This window comes from Oncorhynchus kisutch, linkage group LG7, assembly GCF_002021735.2.
Source record: "Oncorhynchus kisutch isolate 150728-3 linkage group LG7, Okis_V2, whole genome shotgun sequence".
NCBI classification, from domain to species: domain Eukaryota; kingdom Metazoa; phylum Chordata; class Actinopteri; order Salmoniformes; family Salmonidae; genus Oncorhynchus; species Oncorhynchus kisutch.
Window position 1 is genome coordinate 29,309,183 of NC_034180.2, and position 25,531 is coordinate 29,334,713.

Sequence of the window (25,531 nt, forward strand, 5' to 3'; positions counted from 1 at the left end):
TGGAATAACCAAGACTCTTCCTAGAGCTGGCCGCCCGGCCAAACTGAGCAATCGGAGAAGGGCTTTGGTCCTGGAGGTGACCAAGAACCTGATGGCCACTCTGACAGAGCTCCAGAGTTCTTCTGTGGAGATGGGAGAAACTTCCAGAAAGACAACCATCTCTGCAGCACTTCACCAATCAGGCATTTATAGTAGAGTGGCCCAGACAGAAGCCACTCCTCAGTAAAAGGCACATGACAGAACGCTTGAAGTTTGCCAAAATTCACCTAAAACACTCTCAGACCATGAGAAACAAGATTCTCTGGTCTGATGAAACCAAGATTGAACTCTTTGGCCTGAATGCCAAGCGTCACATCTGGAGGAAACCTGACACCATCCCTACGGTGAAGCATGGTGGTGGCAGCGTCATGCTGTGGGGATGTTTTTCAGCGGCAGGGACTGTGAGAGAGTCAGGGTCGAGGCAAAGATGAACGGAGCAAAGTAGAGAGAGAGATCCTTGATGAAAACCTGTTTCAGAGTGCTCAGGACCTCAGACTGGGCCGAAGGTTCCCCTTCCAACAGGACAACGACCCTAAGCACACAGCCAAGACAACGCAGGAGTGGCTTCGGGACAAGTCTCTGAATGTCCTTAAGTGGCCCAGCCAGAGCCCAGATTTGAACCCAATCGAAACATCTCTGGAGAGACCTGAAAATAGCTGTGCAGCGACACTCCCGAAATAACCTGACCGAGCTTGAGTGGATCTGCAGAGAAGAATGGGAGAAACTCCCCAAGTACAGGTGTGCCAAGCTTGTAGCGTCATACCCAAGGAGACTCGAGGCTGTAATTGCTGCAAAATGTGCTTCAACAAAGTACTGAGTAAAGAGTCTGAATATCTGCAGTGTATTTAAATATGATATTTCTATATTTATTTTTAATACATTTTCAAAAATGTCTAAAAACCTGTTTTGGCTTTGTCATCATGGGGTATTGTGTGTAGATTGATGAGGGGGGGAAATGATTTAATGAATTTTAGAATAAGATTGCAACGTAACAAAACGTGGAAAATGTCTATCCGTCTGTATACTTTCCGGATGGACTGTATAAATGATCAAATCATCCGCATTCTAAAGTGTATTGAAGTCCCGGGGTTCCTTCCAACTTCTTCTAGATGCTTATTTTTTTGCGGGGGAAGAGAGACCCGACAGAACTACAACTTCCATTTAAGAACAAAACGGAACTCAACAGCAGAGGTACCGTTTCAGGTTGGTTTTTCTTTGGATTTTCTCCTACCATATCTATTGTGTTATAGTCTTATATATTATTTTAACATTTCTACAAACCTCAAAGTGTTTTCTATCCAATGGTACCAATTATATGCATATCCTGGCTTCTGGGCCTGAGTAACAGGCAGTTTACTTTGGGCACGTCAGTCAGGCGGAAAGTCAGAAAAAAGAACCTTAGCCCTATGCTGCCCTGTATACATAGACATGGAATCACTGGCCACTTTAATAATGGAACACTAGTCACATTAATAATGTTTACATACTGCTTTACTAATTTCATATTATATACTGTATTCTATTCTACTGTATTAGTCAATGCTACTCCGACATTGCTCGCCCTAATATTTATATATTTCTCTAATTCCATTCATTTGTTTTTAGATTTGTGTGTATTGTTATGAATTGTTAGATACTACTGCACTGTTGGTGCTTAGGAACACAAGCATTTCGGTACACCCACAATAACATCTGCTAAATATGTGTATGTGACCAATAAAATGTGATTTTATTTGATTTGATTTATGTAGGCCCTAACAGTTTGTGGGCATCATTTGTCACCGTTCTAGTGCAATGAATGTATTGTTCAGTGTTGTGGCTTTGCTGGCATGCATTAAAAAAAATATATATATATATATTTGTTTGCCCCACCAAGATTTACATCCTAAAATTACCGCTGCATGGTGGATATATTTCGCACTGCTGTGATTTTAGGTCATTCATAGTACACTGTTTCTCATCTAATTTTTCTCATGGGGCAGGGCACCTTCGCCGAGCGGGCTGTTTGCGAAGTTTTGTGCAAAATTTTAGTATAGCCACTTCTCCATGCACATCAACACCACTGTATGCATGAATAAATACATGAAGGTGAAGAGCTTCCAAACTGTCAGATTATTAGAACATTTGGTACACACATGCTCTCCTCAGAATATCTATCAATCAAATGTATTTATAAAGTGTGACGACCCTCCCACTCTGTCTGCCGTATTCTCTCTTTGTTGTTTCCTTATTAGGATGCTGGTGGGCGGAGTTGGGAGGGTCGTCAGCTACATGGGAAACACCTGGGCCCGGTGTCTCCCAGGATAAATACACCACTTCCCCATTCATGGAGGAGACTCTCTCCATGCAGACACCTTTATGGATTTTGTTGTGTTTCTTGGTGGTTTTTGGGTTGTTTGCGACAGCATCTTTCAACACCCTGCATTATCACATTCATGCATGCAAAACACTCACTTACACTACTGATTACACACACCATTGTATATTTTCCTTAGTTGCTTTAGTTAATAAATATCTTTTGTTACACCTTATCTCCAAGTTGTCTCCCTTTTGTTACGGGCTTTGAGCCGGTTCATGACAAAAGCCCTTCTTACATCAGCTGATGTCACAAAGTGCTATACAGAAACCCAGCCTAAAACTCCAAACAGCAAGCAATGCAAGTGTAGAATAGGAGACTAACCTTGATTAAATGTAGGTAGCATGGTTTCCTTGTTATTTCAACTTACTTTACTTGCACAGTGTACACCTTTGCCTCTTCAGTGTATGTCTATAACATCCTAACACAAGTATGAGACACTATTCAAAGAATGCATTGCTCATCATATAAAAGTAAAATTTTTACAATTAAATATGACAATAAATTATGTTCATAGACACTGTGGTATCTTAATCAATCCTATTCCAAGATGGTGTAGCAGTCAGGAGTCTTTTGTCTTCATCTTGTCGTGTCCCGGGTATATCTTTTTATACATTTTTTTTCTTCGCATATATTTTTTTTCTATTTTTCTTAACCCCAAACTTCAACATACTCTCCTGCAACCGTCTCACCCAATGTGGTATGGATCTGCTATTTTCTTTACTTTAGAACTGGAACCCCCAACAGCAGCTAGCCAGCTAACTAGCTACTAGCTAGTAGTTAGCTAGCCACTGCTAGCGGTCATCAGCTAACCTTCAGCCCGGTCAACTCCTGCCAGTGTGAGGTTCTGTGTTATGCACTATAGCCCGTTACCATATCATATGTGATTAAATATTATCTGCTGTTGGCTTGTGTGGGTGTATGTGTTATGCAACATAGCTGACTTGAGACATTGTTAACAGTTTCAGGGCCATGGGCCTTTCTCGTGATGGAAAAATACAGAAAAATAACGTAGTGTAGAGAACAAATGGTCTTTTGTTAGATAACAGGAGCCAGGTGTGTGATAACTGTATCGAGTGTGTGAGCGCATAGATATTCTACACAACTACAATGACTGACCGCTGAAGCGCCTAGGGGGCTGGGACCAGCTCGTGTGCCAACAATCAACGATAGGCTGAGTGAGTTTAAACCACGCCCAGTCTCTACTCTGTGACAGGCCAGCTCAGAAGCGGGAACTACTTCTGTCAGAGTATATTATAATAACTTTGTCAGGAACAAGTTAGTTCTCTGTTCTACCCTGCGTGGTGTTACAGCGAACCCGTATATACGAAAATTGCATTTACCACTTATTGCTTAGCTAATAAAAAAGTACATAGTATACAATACGGTGACTCAGTGTCATACTTATCCTGATACTAGATTCGATTGACGCAACCCTTAACACCAGTCTGCACAGCGTGATTCAACCCAGAGCTTATCAGACTTCTTTTTCTCCATATCCCCAGATTCCCACCACAAGCTCTGAACCTCTTCACCTGGATCATCACAGCTAGCTAGCTGCTATCCGATTGGCTTCTCCTGGCTAGCGTCTCTGTCCCGAAGCAAGCACCAATTAGCCGGGAGCTAGCCTTTGCAAGGCCCATCTCCCGGCTAGCTGAAGAGGTCCATCAGCCATTCCTTGGGCTACAATACCTATTTTGCCAATTGGCCTGGACCCCTTTTATTGCCAATATGGAGCCCCCCGATCCATCACGACTGGACTACTGATGTAATCCGCCCAAGTTTTTTTTTTCAACAGGCTCCTCCATCGCGACGTCCCCTAAATGCCCATCTGCTAGCCTGCTAGCTGCGGCCCGCTAGCTGCCTAGAGCATAACGGACTGTTAGCTGAAGAGGTCCATTAGCCAATTTTTTGAGCTACGATACCTATTTTGCCAATTGGCCTGGACCCTTTTACTACACGGACCCCTGCTGATCCATCATGACTGGTCTGCCGACGTAACTGCACGAGGTGGCTACAACAGACTTCTTCCTTCGCGACATCCCTCTAAAGCCCTTCCGCTAGCCTGCTATCCTCGGCCCGCTAGCTGTCTGAATCTCCGTGCCTCCAGCCCGCCGGCTACGCATGCCTCTCCCTAATGTCAATATGGCTTGTCCATTGCTGTTTTGGTTAGTGATTATTTTCTTATTTCACTGTAGAGCCTCCAGCCCTGCTCAATATGCCTCAGCTAAACCTCTCGCCCCACCTCCCACATGCGGTGACCTCACCTGGTTTAATTGATGTCTCTTGAGACAATACATCTCTCATCATCACTCAATGCTTAGGTTTACCTCCACTGTACTCACATCCTACCATACCTTTGTCTGTACATTATGCATTGAATCTATTCTTCCGCGCCCAGAAACCTGCTCCTTTTACTCTCTGTTCTAAATGCACTAGACGACCAGTTCTTATAGACTTTAGCCGTACCCTTATCCTACTCTTCCTCTTCTCCTCTGCTGATGTAAAAGTTAATCCAGGCCCTGCAGTGCCTAGCTCCACTCCAATTCCCCAGGCGCTCTCATTTGTTGACTTCTGTAACCGTAAAAGCCTTGGTTTCATGCATGTTAACATTAGAAGCCTCCTCCCTAAGTTTGTTTTATTCACTACTTTAGCACACTCTGCCAACCCATATGTCCTAGTCGTGTCTGAATCCTGGTGTAGGAAGGCCACCAAAAACCCTGAAATTTCAATCCCTAACTATAACATTTCCCGACAAGATAGAACTGCCAAAGGTGGCGGAGTTGCAATCTACTGCAGAGAGAGCCTGCAGAGTTTTGTCTTACTATCCAGGTATGTGCCCAAACAATTCGAGCTTCTACCTTTAAAAATCTACCTTTCCAGAAACAAGTCTCTCACCGTTGCCGCTTGCTATAGACAACCTTCTGCCCCCAGCTGTGTCCTGGACAGCATATGTGAATTGATTGCCCCCCATCTAACTTCAGAGCTCGTGCTGTTAGGTGACCTGAACTGGGACATGCTTAACACCCCGGCCATCCTACAATCTAAACTTGATGCCCTCAATCTCGCACAAATTATCAATGAACCTATCAGGTACAACCCCAAATCCATAAACACAGGCACCCTCAAAGATATCATCCGAACCAACCAGTCCTCCAAATACAACTCTGCTGTCTTCAACCAGGATCTCAGCGATCACTGCCTCATTGCTTGCATCCGTAATGGGTCTGCGGTCAAACGACCACCCCTCATCACTGTCAAACGCTCCCTAAAACACTTCAGCGAGCAGGCCTTTCTAATCGACCTGGCCCGGGTATCCTGTAAGGATATTTACCTCATTCCGTCAGTAGAAGACACCTGGTTATTCTTTAAAGTGCTTCCTCACAATCTTAAATAAGCATGCCCAATTCTGGGGCATACTGCATTAGTATCGAATAGCCCCCGATATGCAACTTATCAAACAGAAATTTGCATCCTGCAGCACAAACTCCAAAAAGTTCTGGGACACTGTAAAGTCCATGGAGGATAAGAGCACCTCCTCCCAGCTGCCCACTGCACCGAGGCTAGGAAACACTGTCACCAGCGATAAATCCACGATAATTGAGAATTTCAATAAGCATTTTTCTGCGGCTGGTCATGCTTTCCACCTGGCCACCCCTACCCCGGTCAACAGCCCTGTACCCCCCACAGCAACTTGCCCAAGCCTCCACCCTTTCTCCTCCACCCAAATCCAGATAGCTGATGTTCTGAAAGAGCTGCAAATCTGGACCCTACAAATCAGCAGGACTACAAAATTTGGACCCTCTCTTTCTAAAATGATCAGTCGAAATTGTTGCAACTCCTATTACTAGACTGTTCAACCTCACTTTCATATTGTCTGAGATCCCCAAAGATTGGAAAGCTGCCGCGGTCATCCCTCTCTTCAAAACGGGAGACACTCTAGACCCGAACTGCTACAGACCTATATCTATCCTACCCTGCCTTTCTAAGGTCTTCGAAAGCCAAGTTAACAAACAGATCTCCAACCATTTAGAATCCCACCGTACCTTATTCGCTATGCAATCTGGATTCCGAGCTGGTCTTTGGTGCACCTCAACCTCGCTCAAGGTCCTAAACGATATCATAACTGCCATTGATAAGAGACAATACTGTGCAGCTGTATTCATAGACCTGGCCAAGGCTTTCGACTCTGTCAATCACCACATTCTTATCGGCAGACTCAACAGCCTTGGTTTCTCAAATGACTGCCCCGCCTGGTTCACCAACTACTTCTCAGACAGAGTTCAGTGTGTCAAATCGGAGGGATTTTTGTCCGGACCTCTGGCAGTCTCTATGGGGGTGCCACAGGGTTCAATTCTCGGGCCGACTCTTTTCTCTGTATACATTAATGATGTTGCTCTTGCTGCTGATGATTCTCTGATCCACCTCTACGCAGACAACACCATTCTGTATTCTTCTGGCCCTTTGGACACTGTGTTAACTAACCTCCAGACGAGCTTCAATGCCATACAACTCTCCTTCCGTGGCGTCCAACTGCTCTTAAATGCAAGTAAAACTAAATGCATAGTCTTCAACCGATCACTACCAGCACCTGCCCGCCCGCCCGCCCGTCCAGCATCACTACTCTGGATGGTTCTGACTTAGAATATGTGGACATCTACAAATACCTAGGTATCTGGTAAGACTCTCCTTCCAGACTCACATTTAGCATCTCCAACACAAAATGAAATCTAGAATTGGCTTCCTATTTCGCAACAAAGCATCCTTCACTCATGCTGCCAAACATACCCTCGTAAAACTGACTATCCTACCAATCCTTGAGCCTCCAACACTCTACTCAGCTAATTGGATGCAGTCTATCACAGTGCCATCCGTTTTGTCACCAAAGCCCCATATACTACACACCACTGCGACCTGTATGCTCTCGTTGGCTGGACCTCGTTTCATATTCGTCGCCAACCCCACTGGCTCCAGGTCATCTATAAGTCTTTGCTAGGTAAAGCCCCGCCTTATCTCAACTCACTGGTCACCATAGCAGCACCCACCAGTAGCACGTGCTCCAGCAGGTATATTTCACTGGTCAACCCCAAAGCCAATTCCTCCTTTGGCCGCCTTTCCTTCCAGTTCTCTGCTGCACATTCATTTTCTGCACATCTATCACTCCAGTCTCTAACACTCCAGTGTTTAATTGCTCAATTGTAATTATTTCACCACTATGGCCTATTTAATGCCTTACCTCCCTTATCTTACCTCATTTGCACACACTGTATATAGCCTTTTTCTATTGTGTTATTGACTGTATGTTTTGTTTATTCCATGTGTAACTCTGTGTTGTTTGTGTCACACTGCTTTGCTCTATCTTGGCCAGGTCGCAGTTGTAAATGAGAACTTGTTCTCAACTAGCCTACCTGGTTAAATAAAGGTTAAATAAAAAAATAAAAAAATAAATCTTGAAGAAATGTCCACACACATTTCAAAGTTTACTAGCCTTTACATGCAAAACATTTTAGTGGCCCCCCTTCTTGACCGCGGATAATTTATTTTAGTTTTAAAGTTAATTTCCTGCAATTCTACAGATTTTACCATGGGCACAGAGAAAATTGTGCAACTTTAAAGCACGTTTATGGCAAATTGGACACATTTTGCAAATGTATAACTCATTTCAGGGAATTGGGAAACCTAGTCAATTGCACAACTGAATGCATTCAACCGAAATGTGCTTTCTGCATTTAACCCAACCCCTCAGAATTAGAGAGGTGCAGTGGGCTGCCTTATTTAATGTCCATGGCACCCAGGGAGCAGTTGTTGATGGGGGTTAACTGCCTTTTGGTTCATGGCCAAACACTCTTAACTGCTAGGTTATCTGCCTTTAGGCTACCTACTCATTTTGCCATGAGATGAAGAGGAAAATTGTTAGTGTTACAGCACATTTCCTACAATTCGACAGATTTTGCCATGGAGTAAAGATTTTTTTTCCTTTGTTTTAAAGCTAATTTCCTGAAATTCTACACATTTTGCCATGACTTATGCCATTTTAGAATTATATCTGTGTGAGAGTGGCTAACAAAATCAATGGGGGCACGTGGCCTTCATGCCTGGTAGGTAATTCAGCCATGATTTAAAAAATATCTTACTTTTAATCATGGACTGTTATTTCATAGAGAAGCATTTGAGGACCTTTCTGCTCTTTACCAGAGATCATAGAAACGCACCATTTTCATGTAGACACTGGTATGGTGGAGGAGAGAATGAATATGAAGTGGCGGAATTACCCTTTATAGATGAGAATATGTCCTTGTAGGAATATGTCCTCGTAATCTTTACACAGATAAGAGGGTGATAAGCGTTACCTCTCTAAAAACAGTAAAACAAATCTGGAAAAATAATACATCAGATCCTCAATGGTAATTGTTGTCACTTAAACAGAGTAACTGTAGTTTGCTATTCATGTCTGGGCTCTGGACGCCCTCTGTTGGCCACTGATCACTCTGTTTTTAAAGGGTCATGTATGAGCTCCTTAAAAGAAAGTGTTTTCTGGTGAGGTGGGTATAGTATTGACAGATATCTGAGGTTTTCTGTTTGACTTTTTTGCATTTGGGTATTTACTTGAGGACGATTACATTTTTTTCAGGGGGGTGGGGACCGGGGCCATTTTGATACTCTGGGTCTTGTTCGTTGGATTGGGGGGTGTAACATACTTGAGGTTCAGAAGAGTCTTCTTTTTTGAGGTGGAGATTGAAGTAATATTCTGTGCCCGTTTCGGCTTTTGTGGGAGAGGTTTTCTGTTGCTGGTTGAGGATCTAGAAGGGGCTTTGCGGGTCTTGCTCTTTATGGAAGGGGGCACCACCCCCACCACCCTAAGTCTAATGGGGGCTTCTGCTGTTCCTGCCATGTTCCGTGCCTGGCACCGATATTCTCCTGCATCCTTGTACGAAAGTCCATTTAGGTTGATGATGGACCATCGGATTCCCACACGCGGAGATTCCTGAATAACTATAATGTAACACAAAAATAGGTGACTCAAGTCTATTGACAAGACATGCGGCAATAAAAGAGTCAAAATGCAGCAATGCACATGAAGTACTTACAGCTGTCCAAGTTAATGGGTAGTTTTTCAGGGTCAGCTTTGCTGTACGGTTGTTGACAGCACTCTGTCAAGAGCAAACATAATCAGACATTTGAAAACAGCACAGGGAATGATTTTCCATGTTAAAATTGAAGAGTAGGGTTGAGTTTAATTGGGTGCGATGTTACAGAATGTTCATAGATATTTACCTGTGTTGTATATGGAGGCTCCTGCTGCTTTGGTCCAGGTGAGTACTGGTGTGGGGTAGCCTGTGGCATCACAGCGGAGCATCACGTTGCTGCCCAGCGGGGAGGTAACCCGGGTGGCTGAAGGATGGACAGAGGGCCTCTGGCACCGCGACAAGTCAGCCTCTGTGAGGGGGGCCCCCAGCTGGTCGGCGGTTCCCCCGCTATGGCTACAGGTCAGGAGCTGGTCCATCAGAACTACAGGGCTCTCCTGGTACTTAGACTGGGCCAGCAGCATAGAGATTTGGCAGTCACACTGCCACATGTTGTCATGGACACCTGGAGACACAAAAAGAGCCAGACCATTTGGCTTAGCTTTGAAAAGGAGTGAAATGGGGAACATGTCCAATAAGAAATTAACGTGAACGTTTGAGATATGAGCATTTCTCAATTTCAGATGCTGTCCTTTGACAAGGGACCTATTTTTGTATAGAACACTAAGATTACTATTAGTGAACCATACCTAGCACTCTTCTCTGTGTTGGACCTGTTAGTTGGGCAGGGGGAGGGAACCAAAGGTCCAACAGCTCTGAGGGCAGAGTGGTCAGTCTGTTGCTGGACAGATCCAGGTAGGTGACGTTGGGAAGAAAGAGGGCAGCGTGGGCAGGGAGGCTGGAGAGGCGGTTATTGTGCAGACCCAGTGTGCGCAGCCGCGGCATGTCCCTAAGCCCCTCCCAGGGGAAGGCAGAGAGAAGGTTCCCGTCCAATCGCAGCTCACGCAACGCCTTCAGGGAGAGGTAAGATACTGTCAAATTTAGTTTTCATACAAAACCAAGTAAGTGTAAGGATAGTGTTGCAGATACTGCTAGTTTAAATAGAGAGGATTATACAGGTAGGAGTATGCCCACTTCTACCTTCAAGTTAAGGAAGCTGCTGGGGTGGATGGTGGTGATGGAGTTGTAGGTCAACCACAGGAACTGGAGCTCAGACAGGTAGAAGAAGGCTGCCCTGGGCACTCTGGAGATAGAGGTTTTCTCCAGACGAAACTTGACTGTGTCGGCTGGAGCATTGAGGGGGATGGCCGACATGCGGGGTTCGCTGCACAAAACAGACCTGTCAGTGCAAACAGCGTGATATATGAATCATGTATGTGAAGAATGCACTGAGAAGAGTAGCTAGCTATCAGAGCTAAAATGCCTTTCAGTCCTATTTAGCAACTCAAGGAATTTAAGAGTTAACTGTGTTTGTTGTATAAACAAATAAGCATGGCAAATGACATGTCTACCACCTCCTTTGTTGTTATTTTTTACAATAATATTTTACTCAACCTCTGACCAAACATATTTCTAAAATGTTATCCAACCATCCCAGAGCACATAAATATTGATGCATAGTTGATCAAAATGTAGTCCGTCAGACAATGCTGTATAAAGTACAGTATATGTTTTAAAGAACAACACCATTGATCCAAGATGTTAGGTAAATTCATGCAGATCCATTGATATGAGAGAAGGAGCACACCCAAGCAAGCAACTGAAATTACGGCAGTAAATTAAGACATTTAATTAACTAAAGTGTACGCTACCTGAGACCTGTCCCATTGCTCCCTCCTAGGTAAACACAAGTACACAGAGTAGGGCAGGAATGGGCCACCAGGAAACAACAATGTAGCATCTGAACCAAGAGAAGTCGATACATTATTCACCAAGCAAGGCCAGAGTAAGCAAAACCTCTGTTTAGCTCCACATTCCTCTGTTTAGCTGACATTCCCAGTTTGCCGCTCCCAAATTCTCCTATATTAACGTCAAGTGGAAAGAAGCAGAGGCAGATTAGTTGGGATTACGCAGGTTACTAGGTCTTCTCCTTAATCCTGTGCCTCACTATATAGCATACTGCTAAATCACAAAATCAGAGGTCAAGTACCCTACCTAAAACAATGCCAGTTGGTTGGCCTGACATGTAATCCATTGCTGATTATTGGAAAAACCCTTATTACCAGTAGTTAGATTTTATGGTATTTTAAATAAATAGCTATGTTTTGTGATATTTAATTGATACACAACACTTGTCATGGTTTTTATTATGTCGTGCAAATGTGTATTTTCTTGCATAGTCCTGTATTAGTTTGGTTACTTTATATTATTCAGTTTAATTTCCACACACTTACCACTTGAAAAGTTACATACTGCTTGATAGTCACTTAAATGTACTAAATAGTGGAGCCACAGTAAAAAAAAAGAAGGATATATATATATATATATATATATATATATATATATAACTTCTAAAAAAGCACTGTACTAATTCTAGAAACAGTGTTGCTTGATTTTGACATTTCAACATTCTGACAGTTGAAGTTGACACGCCCCTTACCATGTTGTTAGATTGGTTTATTACACACGTGACACAGGGCGGGCGGGGGTCCGGAAGTGCCATTGACAGTCTTGAATGTTTTGTTTGTTTCCTGAAACATCATTCTAACGGCGTGTATAACATGTCGACCATACCACCAACTGTGAATGATCAACCGGGGGGAGTTGAGGAGCTAGAGAGTCGAATAAGATGTCAATCTCATAATCCACCCAACTACACAAAAAGGAAAACGTTCCAGGTAGCTAAAATATGTTTTATAATGAACCCTCATTGGTCTATCTGTAGTAACGTTAACCAATGCTATCCAGCGGGTCTGGTTAGCTAGTTATCTAGGCAATGCGAGCAGCGCAATATTTATCAAGTGGCTTCAGCTCAAAAGTTTAAGCCTAGCTAGGTGATTTACATTTCATGTTGTGCTTGCTTGCCTGGATTATTACTATTAGCTAGCTAATCCCTTGCCATGTATTTGAGTCATGATGATATGAGAGCAACTCGATAGCTAGCTAACAGCTAGATATGACAACAGTGATCTGTGTACCTCGGGTTATCGGGGAGGGAACATTGACAGCTACATTTAGTGCATTTATTGTATTGCTTTGGCCAAGGATTCTGCTGTCACCTACTTGCACAACCAACAGTTGCATTTCAAGGCTGACAGGCAGTCTGACTCCAGCATGTACCAGTATAACGCACATAATGAAGTTATACTCTAATAAGAGTCCTATTCACACAACCTTATAGCATTTCACACAGCCTTATGACATCACTGAACGAGCTAGCAGACACTTTGAAAGAGAACAGAACTCTAACTGCTACACTTCAATCAGAAGACAGATCTGATGAGAAATCAGTTCATTCCAAAAGTTCCCCCATCCTCATATGTAACCAAGCCACCCTAGCAGACATGGAGAGTGACAACCTGTCCCAAGCCTTTGGGAGTATCTCCCTACTGGAGGCAGAGGTGAATGAGCTTCGTGGTGAGGTGACAGTTCTGAGGCAGGAAAAGGAGGAGCTGAGAAAGAAACTGGCAACGGTCCAGAGCATAATGAGGTAGCTGACATTAGGGAGGAGTTAGAAAAGGAGTTGTCAGCAGTCATAGAAATGCTACAACACAGAGACTCCACAATCTAACAGAACAACTGTAGCCTACCACAACCCTCACTACCACACCCTCACATTGTTAGTTCCACTGCTTCTCATAGTGAACCTCCGGAACTCAGACTCGGCACAAGAGGTCAGGAACCTCCCACAAACTCCTCCTCCCACACCAGCACATTCCCTTTGTCAGATGGGTCTGACCAGACCTCCCCAAGCCAGTTAAGCCTTGAGCTTAACTGCACACACAGAACTAACATCAACAACATGCATGACAGTCTTTCATGGTTGAGGAGAAATTTACTACCACCAAACACCCCACAGCACCTCCTTTTTTCTAAAGATCTACTTTAACTGTACTGTATATATGAACATGTATGTGTAAGTAGTATTTTTGTTGTCTCTTGGTGTCTTTCCTATATATAAAATCTTATTGTTCTTGTCTTACTGTTCTGTACTTTCATGTATTTGTACATTTTATATGGATCCCAGGAAGAGTAGCTGCTGCATGTGCAGTAGCTAATGGGGATCCTAATAAACTAAACAAGACCACATGCCTATCCTTGGTATGGTATCCTCTCCTGTACATTCCATGTAGAGTAGCTACTTATTTTGAACAGAGCCCTATGTCGTCCTGGGGAATTGTAGACCAGCACACTGTATGGGGAATAGGGGTGTCATTTAAACTTAATCCATACTTGTCTTTTCAGGATGACCCCAGAGGCAGACCACTTGGATCTAGGTGGCAAGGCCCTCCTGGTGACCCCAGGACTTGGTGGTCATGCCCCTCTGGTGATCCCGGAACCAGGTCCCACCCAGTCGCTGACCCCAGAGCCAGGTTATGCTGCTCCAGAGACCCCAGGGCCAGACCACTCCCAGCCGGTGACCCTACGGCAAGGTGGCCAAGCATTGACGACCTCACGACCAGACCTCAGGTGGACGACTGCGAGCGGATGGGGACCCTGTTTGGGCAGCTGAACAAGTGCCTGCGTAGTGCAGGCTTCACCCAGATGTACTTTGGGGAGAAGATTGTGGAGCCTGTGATCATCCTCTTTTTCTGGGTCCTACTGTGGTTCCTGGGAATCCAAGCTCTGGGGCTGGTGGGGACTCTGTGCATTGTCATCATCTTCATCCAGAAGTAACTGGATCTCCGGCCTGTTTGATTGGCAGTTGGGAGCTCCGGTGTCTAAAAATGAAAAAAAAATGTGAACCTACAGCGCGAGTCCCTCGCTGTCTTTTCTTTTTGCAATAAGGCTTCCTAGATTTGTTGAGCATTTCTCGATGCTCAGCTTCATACCGGCCAATGTACACTATATGGATGAACATTTGAGTGCTGACGAATAAAATGGAGGCCTTGCTCCTAACTACCGGTTGCCTGATTTCAAGCTTTTAAAACAAATCCAACTCAAAATCAGAGCACTTGGCTCACTAGCTGTACCCCAATACTCAAAGGCGATGTCTCATCTTACATGTGAGTACTGATTTGAAAGAACTGGATCAATGAAAGCAATATGTCTCATAGCTTAAAGGTAGAGTCAGCGAAATGACATTGCACTAGAAGCGCTGCGGATAGTGTGATGAGCAAGATGCAAATCACATACAGTATCTGCGCATGTACACGGTTTCGCGTCGAGATTTTACAATATGGTAGCCACTGGACAAAAACAGCAAACTTTAGCCTCACGCTCCAACTCTTAGTTGTTGCGGAAATTGACCCTCTATACTGTTTACTTTGTGCATCTACATCATATAGCTGACTCTACCTTTAACTAGTTTTGTCTCACAGATTAACTGGTATCTATCATTTAAGTGTTATGAGAATTTGATCATGAGTGATAGCAATCAAGGAAAGAAAGTCTGTCAGGAGCATTTTGATGCAGATTGCTTCAAGTAGCATTTCTAAAGATGCAATCTGTAAAATGATATCTATGGTGTTCAGGGAATTATATTGTGTGGGGGGAAATTAACCTGTAGCCTTAGAATATGGTCTTTCTATGAGATTTACACATCAGCAGCTCATAATATTTTCTATGATACAGTATATTTGTAGTGAGAGCAACATTACTTATCTCCACATTTGATGTTACATGCCATTTCGTTATAAACATTGGAATGAAGTAAAAGGTCCTTTAGTCGTTAGCAATTATTTAAAAAATCAACAGGTCTTTTGCTGCTGCATTAGTTTGAATTACCAATGACCATCAGGACATCTTACAGATTGCACCTTTTTAAGGCTAATTGGGAGCAACATTCTAACACCTGCATGCCTCAAAAGAACAAAGCTTTCGGTCCAAATACTTAAAAGACACACCCTATCCCCCTCAGCCCTCAAATTAAGTAGACACATCTGATGACGTTATCATGACGTCTGACGAGTATACACTTGCAGGGCGAGGGAGGAAGGAATGATTTTTAAATGGACCACCCTTGCCCGGAAATTCTTTACTCCTTCGTGCCACGATGATTGTGTTTTCAGCCACTGGTTGCTTGTCGGTGCTTTATATGCACTACATTCAATTATGAGTGCATGTCTACTTATATTAAATATATAATTATTAATATACGCCTACTGTATAATAGCTAGCAAATTAATTAGCTAACTGACGTTAGCCTGCCTAGCTGGAACTTCTGAAGGGAAATGTTTTATTTCTACAATTTCCAAAAGATAACCAAACAAAAATATATTGACCACCCGCCAAGATGGCGACGGGGATTCCCCCAAGGGCATACAGCGAGGGTAAGTGGATGAGGGTGTGTCATTTAAGTGTTTGGACTGGAACCCTGGAACGCATATCACTGACTGGTTTATTAGGTTCTATAGTAACTGAAGTTGTCCCCCTACTTTTAATATGCATTCAAACATCTCCCTTGGACATGCATGTAACCTCAAAGTGAAGGAGAAATGTGTGCTCATGACAATCATGGATGTTTAACTAGCACTTATATCAAGCCTATCCCTACATTATCTCAAGCCTATCCTTTTGAATGAGAATTGTACAGTGCATTCGGAAGTATTCAGACCCCTTGACTTTTTCCACCATTTTGTTACTTTACAGCCTTTTTCTAAAATTGATGAGGATTTGTATTTATTTAATACATCTACGCACAATCCCCATAATGACATAGCAAAAACAGGTTTAAAAAACAGAAATACCTTATGTAAATAAGTATTCAGACCCTTTGCTATGAGACTTGAAATTGAGCTCAGGTGCATCCTGTTTCGATTGATCATCCGTGAGATGTTTCTACAACTTGATTGGAGTCCACCTGTGGTGATTTGGAAAGGCACACACCTGTCTGTATAAGGTCCCACAGTTGACAGTGCATGTCAGAGCAAAAACCGAGCCATGAAAATCGCTTCCAAAGGTGCTTCATCGAAGTACTGAGTAAAGGGTCTGAATACTTATGTAAATGTGATATTTCAGCTTTTTTTATTTTTTTTATATAAATTTGCAAACACTTCTAAAAACCTGTTTTTGCTCTGTCATTATGGGGTATTGTGTGTAGATTGATGAGGGGGAAAAACGATTTACATGTTAGAGTAAGGCTGTAACAAAATGTGGAAAAAGTCATGGGGTCTGAATACTTACCGAATGCACTGTACATTGTCAGGAATCATACCCTTGTTAATGAGTGGTATATCATTCTGAAAATCACTCCAAATGTAACCAGAAGGTGGTGCTGTAAGGCTAACAAATAACTTTCTTGATGGTTTTTCATTGTCAATTAATGTGGGAAAGTCTATATCAAATTGCAAAGTTGAAACTGACTAAATCACTGCTTTTGTTAGATATGGCTACTATCATACAATTTGAAGATAATGAGGATGACTTTTTTCTGTCATTGGTGTCTAAATATTCAACATCAAACACATCAGAATGGATGATAGCTTACAGTATCTACTTATACTACTGTAACCAGGTACACTGCAAAGCATGCCCAGTGTTCACTGCATGAGAATCATTGTTTTACTTGTGGAGTTTTAGATATACATCACATATACTCCTATGAAAATATTCAGCAACACTATTAGTTGAGTGTAAGCCAGGGATGTAGTCCACACTGGTAAATTAATGTTGTCCATAAGTGCTGATCCAAAGTAGCCTTTGCTACCAAATAGTTAAGGTTAGGGAAACCTGATCCTAGATCTTTGCTGGGGCCAATCTCTACCAGGATTCATCGACTGTGGAATAAAAGTCACTTTATAATCTTGTGCTGCCAACTAAAATACCGTAGTCCTTGTGGAATGCTTTTTGGTGTTTGGCATGTTCCATGTTTACAGTGCCTTTGGAAAGTATTCAAACCCCTTGACCTTTTGCAAATTTTGTTACGTTACAGCTGTATTTTAAAATGTATAATTTTTTTAAATCCTCAGCAATCTACACACAATACCCCATAGTGACAAAATGAAAACAGGCTTTTAGAAATTTTACCACATTTATTAATAATAGAAAACAAAAATAGCTTATTTACATAAGTATTCAGACCCTTTGCTATGAGACTCAAAATTGAGCTCAGGTGCATCCTTTTTCCATTGATCATCCTTGAGATGTTTCTACAACTTGATTGGGGTCCACCTGTGGTACATTCAAATGATTGGACATGATTTGGAAAGGCACACAACTGTCTATAACGGGTCTTACAATTGAAGGAATTGTCCGTAGAGCGCCGAGACAGGATCGTGTCGAGGCACAGATCTGGGGAAGGGTACCAAAATAATTTGGCATCATTGAAGGTCCCCAAGAACACAGTTCCCTCCATCATTCTTAAATGGAAGAAGTTTGGAACCATCAAGGCTCTTCCTAGAGCTGGCCGCCCGGCCAAACTGAGCAATCGGGGAAGAAGGGCCTTGGTCAGGGAGGTGACCAAGAACCTGATGGTCACTTTGACAGAGCTCTAGAGTTCACCTTTGGAGATTGTTGTCCTTCTGGAAAGTTCTCCCATCTCTGCAGCACTCCACCACTCCACCTTTATGGAAGAGTGGCCAGGCAGAAGCCACTCCTCAGTAAAAGGCACATGACAGAATAAGGCTGTAACGTATCAAAATGTGGAAAAAGTCAAGGGGTCTGAATACTTTCCGAAGGCACTGTATATGCAAAAAAAAAGTGGAATGTCTATTAATATTTACAAAGTAGGTTTTTAAGAATGATTGGTCACAAAGCAAAGCAAGATGTGAATCTGCAAAGGGAGCGAGTGAATTGAGAGTGAATTTATTGGATTGAGTTGACATTGCATCAGATTCACTGTAGGTATGTCTGTGATCAGTTTGTTAAAGGGATGAGTGATCTTTGTTTACGAATGAGAATGTAATTCTTCTGTTTATGTTGAAATGTTGGGTAAGTTACAAGGTGGATGATGTTTGAGAAATTTGTAACCAATGTTTAAAAAAAGTTCTCAACCGTTTTGGCACTAATTGTACACTAAGTGTTAATGTTTTACTATTGTATGAGTATGAGGGTCGTTCTACCAATTGGGTGCCTTTTTGAGTAGTGTAACTTGGTAAAAAGTTTGTTTTGTTTGACCAAATCTTTACATTCTGTCATAAAAAGCACATGTTAAACTTAATAATTTTTTAATAAATAACATGTTTTCCCATCTCAAGAGGTTGAATAAAAAAATATGACAATAGTAAGTGCCATATAAAATAACAGGGTTGACCATGACAGGGTTGACAATTTCATCTTAAATCAGCCTTAAATGTAAAAAATTCTAGCCTGTTAATCGATGGGTAACAGGATTGATGTGGTATGCTCAACCCACTCAGTTTTCCACCACAGAATACAAGAAAATGGTTGATAAGAGTACAACGAGTTCAAACACTTTTACACTAGAGTATGACTAAAAGATTTTCAATGTTTCTTTAAAAAAAAAAATGGGGGGAAAGGAATAGTTTCATCATATTAAAACGATAGTTAAAATCACGTTACAGGGTTGATCTTAAAACGAGGGGCAGGTTTTGGGGGAATTTTTTTTACCTTAAAAGGAATCTCTAATCACATTAAAGAAATAATAATCGGCAGGAAATAACAGAACTAGGGCTTTACAATGATGGTGAAACCTTGGAGAAATGTTGGGGTTAAGTGGCTTGTTATGTTATTCCTGTGTGTCCTGTTCTCAACACGTATGTATCTGCTGCACGTATACCAAACTAGTTGAGCAAGTCATGGCCATAGAAATATTTAATTCTAATTCTATGGTCATAAAATCATACTGTTCTGATGATAAATGATGACATCATAATGAATTTTAATAAACCTGTTTATGATGTAAATCAAAATTCCTTGACCAGAACAGGGAGGTTTCAGGAAGGTCCTGCTACATTTCACCATACCATGATGCAAGAGCAGGTCAGTGTTTAATTTGTAAAAATATCTTGCCTGAGACCTGACGACTTCTTTATGCTCTTGATCAACAATCTAGGCTTTAGCTCAGCGGGCAAACACAGTCATATGGGACGCTGACCAGGTGATCTGTGTTGAAACCCAGTCACATATAGTTATTGTATATTCAAATAATATTTTATTGGTCGCATAAAGGTATTTAGCAGATGTTATTGCGGGTGTAGGGAAATGCTTGTGCTCCTAGCTCCAACAGTATCTAACAATTTGCAAAAATGCACACATCTAAAAGTAAAAGAATGGAATTAAGAAATGTATAAATATTAGGACGAGCAATGAAGGAGTGGCATTGACTAAAATACAGTAGAATAGAATACAGTTTATACATAGGAAATGAGTAAAGCAGTATGTAAACATTATTAAAGTGATTAGTGATTCCATGTCTATGTACAGTGGGGCAAAAAGTATTTAGTCAGCCACCAATTGTGCAAGTTCTCCCACTTAAAAAGATGAGAGAGGCCTGTAATTTTCATCATAGGTACACTTCAACTATGACAGACAAAATGAGAAATAAAAACCAGAAAATCACACTGTAGGATTTTTAATGAATTTATTTGCAAATTATGGTGGAAAATAACTATTTGGTCAATAACGAAAGTTTATCTCAATACTTTGTTATATACCCTTTGTTGGCAATGACAGAGGTCAAACGTTTTCTGTAAGTCTTCACAAGGTTTTCACACACTGTTGCTGGTATTTTGGACCAATTCTCCATGCAGATCTCCTCTAGAGCAGTGATGTTTTGGGGCTGTTTCTGGGCAACACGGACTTTCAACTCCCTCCAAAGATTTTCTATGGGGTTGAGATCTGGAGACTGGCTAGGCCACTCCAGGACCTTGAAATGTTTCTTACGAAGCCACTCCTTCGTTGCCCGGGCGGTGTGTTTGGGATCATTGTCATGCTGAAAGACCCAGCCACGTTTCATCTTCAATGCCCTTGCTGATGGAAGGAGGTTTTCACTCAAAATCTCACGATACATGGCCCCATTCATTCTTTCCTTTACACGGATCAGTCGTCCTGGTCCCTTTGCAGAAAAACAGCCCCAAAGCATGATGTTTCCACCCCCATGCTTTACAGTAGGTATGGTGTTCTTTGGATGCAACACGACGAGTTGAGTTTTTACCAAAAAGTTATATTTTGGTTTCATCTGATCATATGACATTCTCCCAATCTTCTTCTGGGTCATCAAAATGCTCTCTAGCAAACTTCAGACGTGCCTGGACATGTACTGGCTTAAGCAGGGGGACACGTCTGGCACTGCAGGATTTGAGTCCCTGGCGGCGTGGTGTGTTACTGATGGTAGGCTTTGTTACTTTGGTCCCAGCTCTCTGCAGGTCATTCACTAGGTCCCCCGTGTGGTTCTGGGATTTTTGCTTGTGATCATTTTGAGATCTTGCGTGGAGCCCCAGATCGAGGGAGATTATCAGTGGTCTTCCATTTCCTAATAATTGCTCCCAAAGTTGATTTCTTCAAACCAAGCTGCTTACCTATTGCAGACTCAGTCTTCCCAGCCTGGTGCAGGTCTACAATTTTGTTTCTGGTGTCCTTTGACAGCTCTTTGGTCTTGGCCATAGTGGAGTTTGCAGTGTGACTGTTTGAGGTTGTGGACAGGTGTCTTTTATACTGATAACAAGTTCAAACAGTTGCCATTAATACAGGTAATGAGTGTAGGACAGAGGATCCTCTTAAAGAAGAAGTTACAGGTCTGTGAGAGCCAGAAATCTTGCTTGTTTATAGGTGACCAAATACTTATCTTCCCCCATAATTTGCAAATAAATTAATTAAAAATCCTACAATGTGATTTTCTGGATTTTTGTTCTTCATTTTGTCTGTCATAGTTGAAGTGTACCTATGATGAAAATTACAGGCCTCTCTCATCTTTTTAAGTGGGAGAACTTGCACAATTGGTGGCTGACTAAATACTTTTTTGCCCCACTGTATATGGGGCAACAGCCTCTAAGATGCAGGGTTGAGTAACCGGGTTGTAGCCGGCTAGTGATGGCTATTTAACAGTCTGATGGTCTTGAGATAGAAGCTGTTTTTCAGTCTCTCTGTCCCAGATTTGATGCAACTCTGCTGACCTCGCCTTCTGGACGGTAGCGGGGTGAACAGGCGGTTTGGGTGTTTGATGTCCTTGATGATCTTTTTGGCTTTTCTGTGACATCGGATTCTGTAGGTGTCCCGGAGGGCAGCAAGAGTGCCCCCGGTGATGCGTTGGGCAGACCGCAGCACCCTCTGCAGTTGCGGGCGGTGCAGTTGCCGTACCAGGTGGTCATACTCAATTGTGCATCTTTAAAAGTTTGTGAGGGTCTTAGGGGCCAAGCCAATTTCTTCAGCCTCCTGAGGTTGAAGAGGCACTGTTGTACATTCTTCACCACACTGTCTGTGTGGGTAGACCATTTCAGATTGTCAGGGATGTGTACGCTGAGGAACTTGAAGCTTTCCACCTTCTCCACTGCGGTCCCGTTGATATGGATAGAGGCGTGCTTCCTCTGCTGTTTCCTGAAGTCCACGATCATCTTATTTTTGTTGATGTTGACAGGAGGTTATTTTCCTGGCACCACTCTGCCAGGGCCCTCACCTCCTCCCTGTAGGCTGCCTCGTCATTGTTGGTAATCAGGCCTACTGCTGTTGTGTCGTCTGCAAACTGGATGATTGAGTTGGAGGCGTGTATGGCCACACAATCATGGGTGAACAGGGAGCACAGGAGGGGGCTGAGCACGGACCCTTCTGGGGCCCCTGTGTTGAGGATCAGCGAAGTGGAGGTGTTGTTTCCTACCTTGACCACCTGGTGGCAGCCTGTCGAGGACCCAGTTGCACAGGGTGGAGTTCAGACCCAGGGCCCCGAGCTTAATGATGAGCTTGGAGGGTACTTTGGTGTTGAAGGCTGAACTATGTTCATCATGTGTTGAACTGTGCTTTCGGCCGCAGGGGGACCAGCAGCTCTGCAAAGCCCAGGAGGCCCAGCGTGTAGAGCGGGCTGTGCTGCTGGAAGCCGTCCAGGGCCTGGAGATTGAGTTGTCTGTGTGCCAGCAGAGACAGAAGGACCTGCAGGACACTTTCTCCACAGCCCAGAGCCACTGGAGGGCCCAAGAGGAGCGGCTGCGCCATGAAGGTAACAATGGCACTCATCTTCATCTAAAATGTGTGTTTTATAATTTGGTGCAATGTTTCCCAATCTGTTTCTTGGGGAAGTTCCTAGAATTTGCTGCAAAAAGGCCTGTTTCAGCAGTGTGTGTGTGTGTGTGTGTGTGTGTGTGTGTGTGTGTGTGTGTGTGTGTGTGTGTGTGTGTGTGTGTGTGTGTGTGTGTGTGCGTGTGTGCGTGTGCGTGTGTGCGTGTGTGTGTGTGTGTAGTGTCCTCCCTTACCTGTTTGTTGGGAGACCACAGGCAGATGACCGACAGTTTGATTGAGAGAGTCAAAACCGAGCAGAAGAAAGCAGCCAATCAGTTTGCAGAGCGGAGGTCAGTAAATTGATAATGAAAGGCTGTGTTAAAAGATTTCTACTCAAGAGCTTGATGATTAATTGATTTATTGAATCACGAAAACATTTATGATTTCTGGGGACCGGAATCGAAACCCCCAGATTTAAGTTGATAATGATTCCTTGTTGACCATTTCTTCTTTATTTCATGAAGCACGGAAAAGCCGGGCAAACAAGATGAGGTAAAATTTATGTATCTGTTTATTCTTCATTGACCTTAACACTGTTTATTAAGGAGTTATGCCAGCTTTACATACTTGTGCTTACTTCTCTTTTAGATGGTTGCTGATGCTGCTGAAGGCATGGGCTACAATCAGAGCAGGCCCCGGCTGCAGCGCACCATGAAGCTCCACTCCGACCTGCACCAGGCCTTAGAGGGCCTCCAGCTGCAGACAACAGCATCACCCTCCCCATTATTAGACCCCATGAGCTCCTACCAGGTCTCAGTCCAGCAGCTTCAGGAGGAGCTTCAGAGAGAGAAGGACCAAGTATCGAGGCTGGTGGAGCGTCTGGAGAGGGCCGAGCAGAAGTCAGAGGAGCTGAGGCAGCAGCAGGAGCAAGACGCCAAGGAAAGCTGGAACACTGTCCACCAAGAGATGGAGACCAACCAGGAGATGGGCGGCATGGTGGAGCGGATGAGGGGGAAGGTGCAGGAGTTTAGCACCATACTGCGACACAAGATAAGCTGGGGTGGATGGGCTGGGATGAAGGATGAGGAGGAAGAAGAAGAGGAGAGGAAGCCTGCAAACGCCCTTAACTCAGAGTGCGTAAACCAGTGTCAGGCAATGCACCCAGATCCACAAATGCTAAAACAGGCCCAAAGGAACCCAGAACTAGAACCAGAGAAGGGAGCCCAGGACCAGCACTCCTGCCTAGAGACGTTGCTGTGGAGGTGGCAGAAGACGCTGGGGGGACAGAGTGACATTGTGAAGAGGCTGAAGGCCGACATGAAGAGGGAGACAGAGAGCATGCAGGTGATGGCCGCCGGCCTCTTGAACAACAGACAGCACAGCCTGGACACATGCCAAGTTCAAGCCCTTGAAGAGCACCTGGAGATCTGGAGGCGGAGGCAGAGAGAGATGAAAATGCAGGTAAGATGGATGCTTGTTTAATTCAAGTGAGTCTTATCTGTCATGCCTAATTCATTTTTAAAAAATCATAATAATAATAAAAGGGAAGCTATGCATGTGGGCCTCCATTGAGCCCTGAGCTACAAAGCCTAATGTCTAGTGGTTCTCTTTTTCAGCTATCTGAGATGCAGGCCCAGTTTGACGTGGAGCGGAACCGCTCTGCCGAGTTTCTGAAAGAGAATGACAAGCTGAGTAGACTGCTTTGCACGGTGGAGTCCTCGGTGGCTGACCTGCAGCCCCTGCTCACCTACCACCAGGTCCTAGTAGAGGACACCATGAAGGACAACTCTATCCAACATGGCCACCACAGGAGCAAGATGTAAAAATAACTCTCAAAGACTGATGAATAAAAGTTGACAATATAATTTGCTTTTGTGTTTGCTTACTGTTTCGATTGGCCTCTAAAAGATAATGTATGATGTAATTAAAACTCTTTCATATAAATGTATGCCCTTTATATGTCCCTAAGTCAACATAAATGGATTGTTCTTTATCTTTACAATAAGAGCTACAATTATCTACTAGACAATACTGAGCACCTACGTTGTCTGGGATTCAAATGTCCCTTTATTTTGAAGGTAACCACAGATACAGCAGACAGCTGCCGCTCCTACTTACAGATGTTACGTCTCTAATTACCATTTTATCAGTAGGGCATAACTTCTGAAGTTAATGGAGAAGCATTATAAAACATTTGCATAACCAATAAAACTAAAATCCAAAATGTAGAAATTTCCATTTGCAATAAAATTGTAAAACTCTAATTCGTATGAGTTTATATTTGAAAGTTGTATTTTAAATTGTGCATGCGGCAAACAGATATAATACCTGAAAGTAGTTATGTAACAATATATGTACCTACGCTGTAATTACATAGGCATTATTACACATTGTAAAAAGGGTTAAGTGTTGCTGCTAAAATGGCTATTCAACATAGTAGTCCTTTCACCTATCCACTAAGGTACTGGCAACAAAGACGGGAAGCTATTCAATATTATGTTCTTTATTCTGTAAACCCAGAGCAAACAGGGTCTAATTAAAAAGTGCTGTGAGACATTGCCATATCAGCAGTTCATAAAAAATAATATACTCTTTTTAATCATCTCACTCATTTTCAGATTGTTTGTTTTGAGTAACATGTTTTGAGTCCTGAAATGACCTGGGTAATATTACTTAACAACCTGCGTAATTGTCGTCCTGGAGGAAACCCTGTATTTCAAAAAAGTAATTTTTTATGAACAAAGCTTTATTCTATTAATGGGACATCACAAGGCATTTTGCGTGACTTGTATTTGACCTAGAGTCATGAAACCTTCACAACTTCAGTTTAATTTATCTGTATTTATTTGTATTATTTTACTGCTCTAGGTTGTTATTATTTCTTGGATAACCTTATCTACTATTA

The 25,531-nt window shown here is 42.9% G+C and overlaps 2 protein-coding genes across 3 annotated transcripts; one reads left to right on the forward strand and one right to left on the reverse strand.

Moving 5' to 3' along the window:
• Nucleotides 1-7,913: 7,913 nt before the first annotated feature.
• lrit3b (leucine-rich repeat, immunoglobulin-like and transmembrane domains 3b) lies at nucleotides 7,914-11,434 on the reverse strand. Its single transcript, XM_020487112.2, has 5 exons — nucleotides 11,232-11,434; nucleotides 10,561-10,759; nucleotides 10,170-10,431; nucleotides 9,671-9,985; nucleotides 7,914-9,388 (listed from the first exon to the last, which is right to left on the reverse strand). Exons 1-5 carry the CDS (start codon nucleotides 11,342-11,344, stop codon nucleotides 9,012-9,014), a joined length of 1,266 nt encoding a protein of 421 aa, XP_020342701.1. The 5' UTR covers nucleotides 11,345-11,434; the 3' UTR covers nucleotides 7,914-9,011.
• A 631-nt stretch (nucleotides 11,435-12,065) lies between these two features.
• LOC109894412 (uncharacterized protein FAM241A-like) lies at nucleotides 12,066-24,495 on the forward strand. 2 transcript variants are annotated; one of them, XR_004210604.1, is made up of 5 exons: nucleotides 12,066-12,257; nucleotides 13,825-14,585; nucleotides 22,444-22,627; nucleotides 22,868-24,087; nucleotides 24,243-24,495. XR_004210604.1 is itself a non-coding variant. In XM_020487875.2 (2 exons), exons 1-2 carry the CDS (start codon nucleotides 12,141-12,143, stop codon nucleotides 14,254-14,256), a joined length of 549 nt encoding a protein of 182 aa, XP_020343464.1. In that variant the 5' UTR covers nucleotides 12,066-12,140; the 3' UTR covers nucleotides 14,257-18,711. The 2 variants fall into 2 exon arrangements, 1 of the variants encoding a protein (XP_020343464.1); XM_020487875.2 differs by lacking the exons at nucleotides 22,444-22,627; nucleotides 22,868-24,087; nucleotides 24,243-24,495 and having other exon boundaries at nucleotides 13,825-18,711.
• Nucleotides 24,496-25,531: the final 1,036 nt, after the last annotated feature.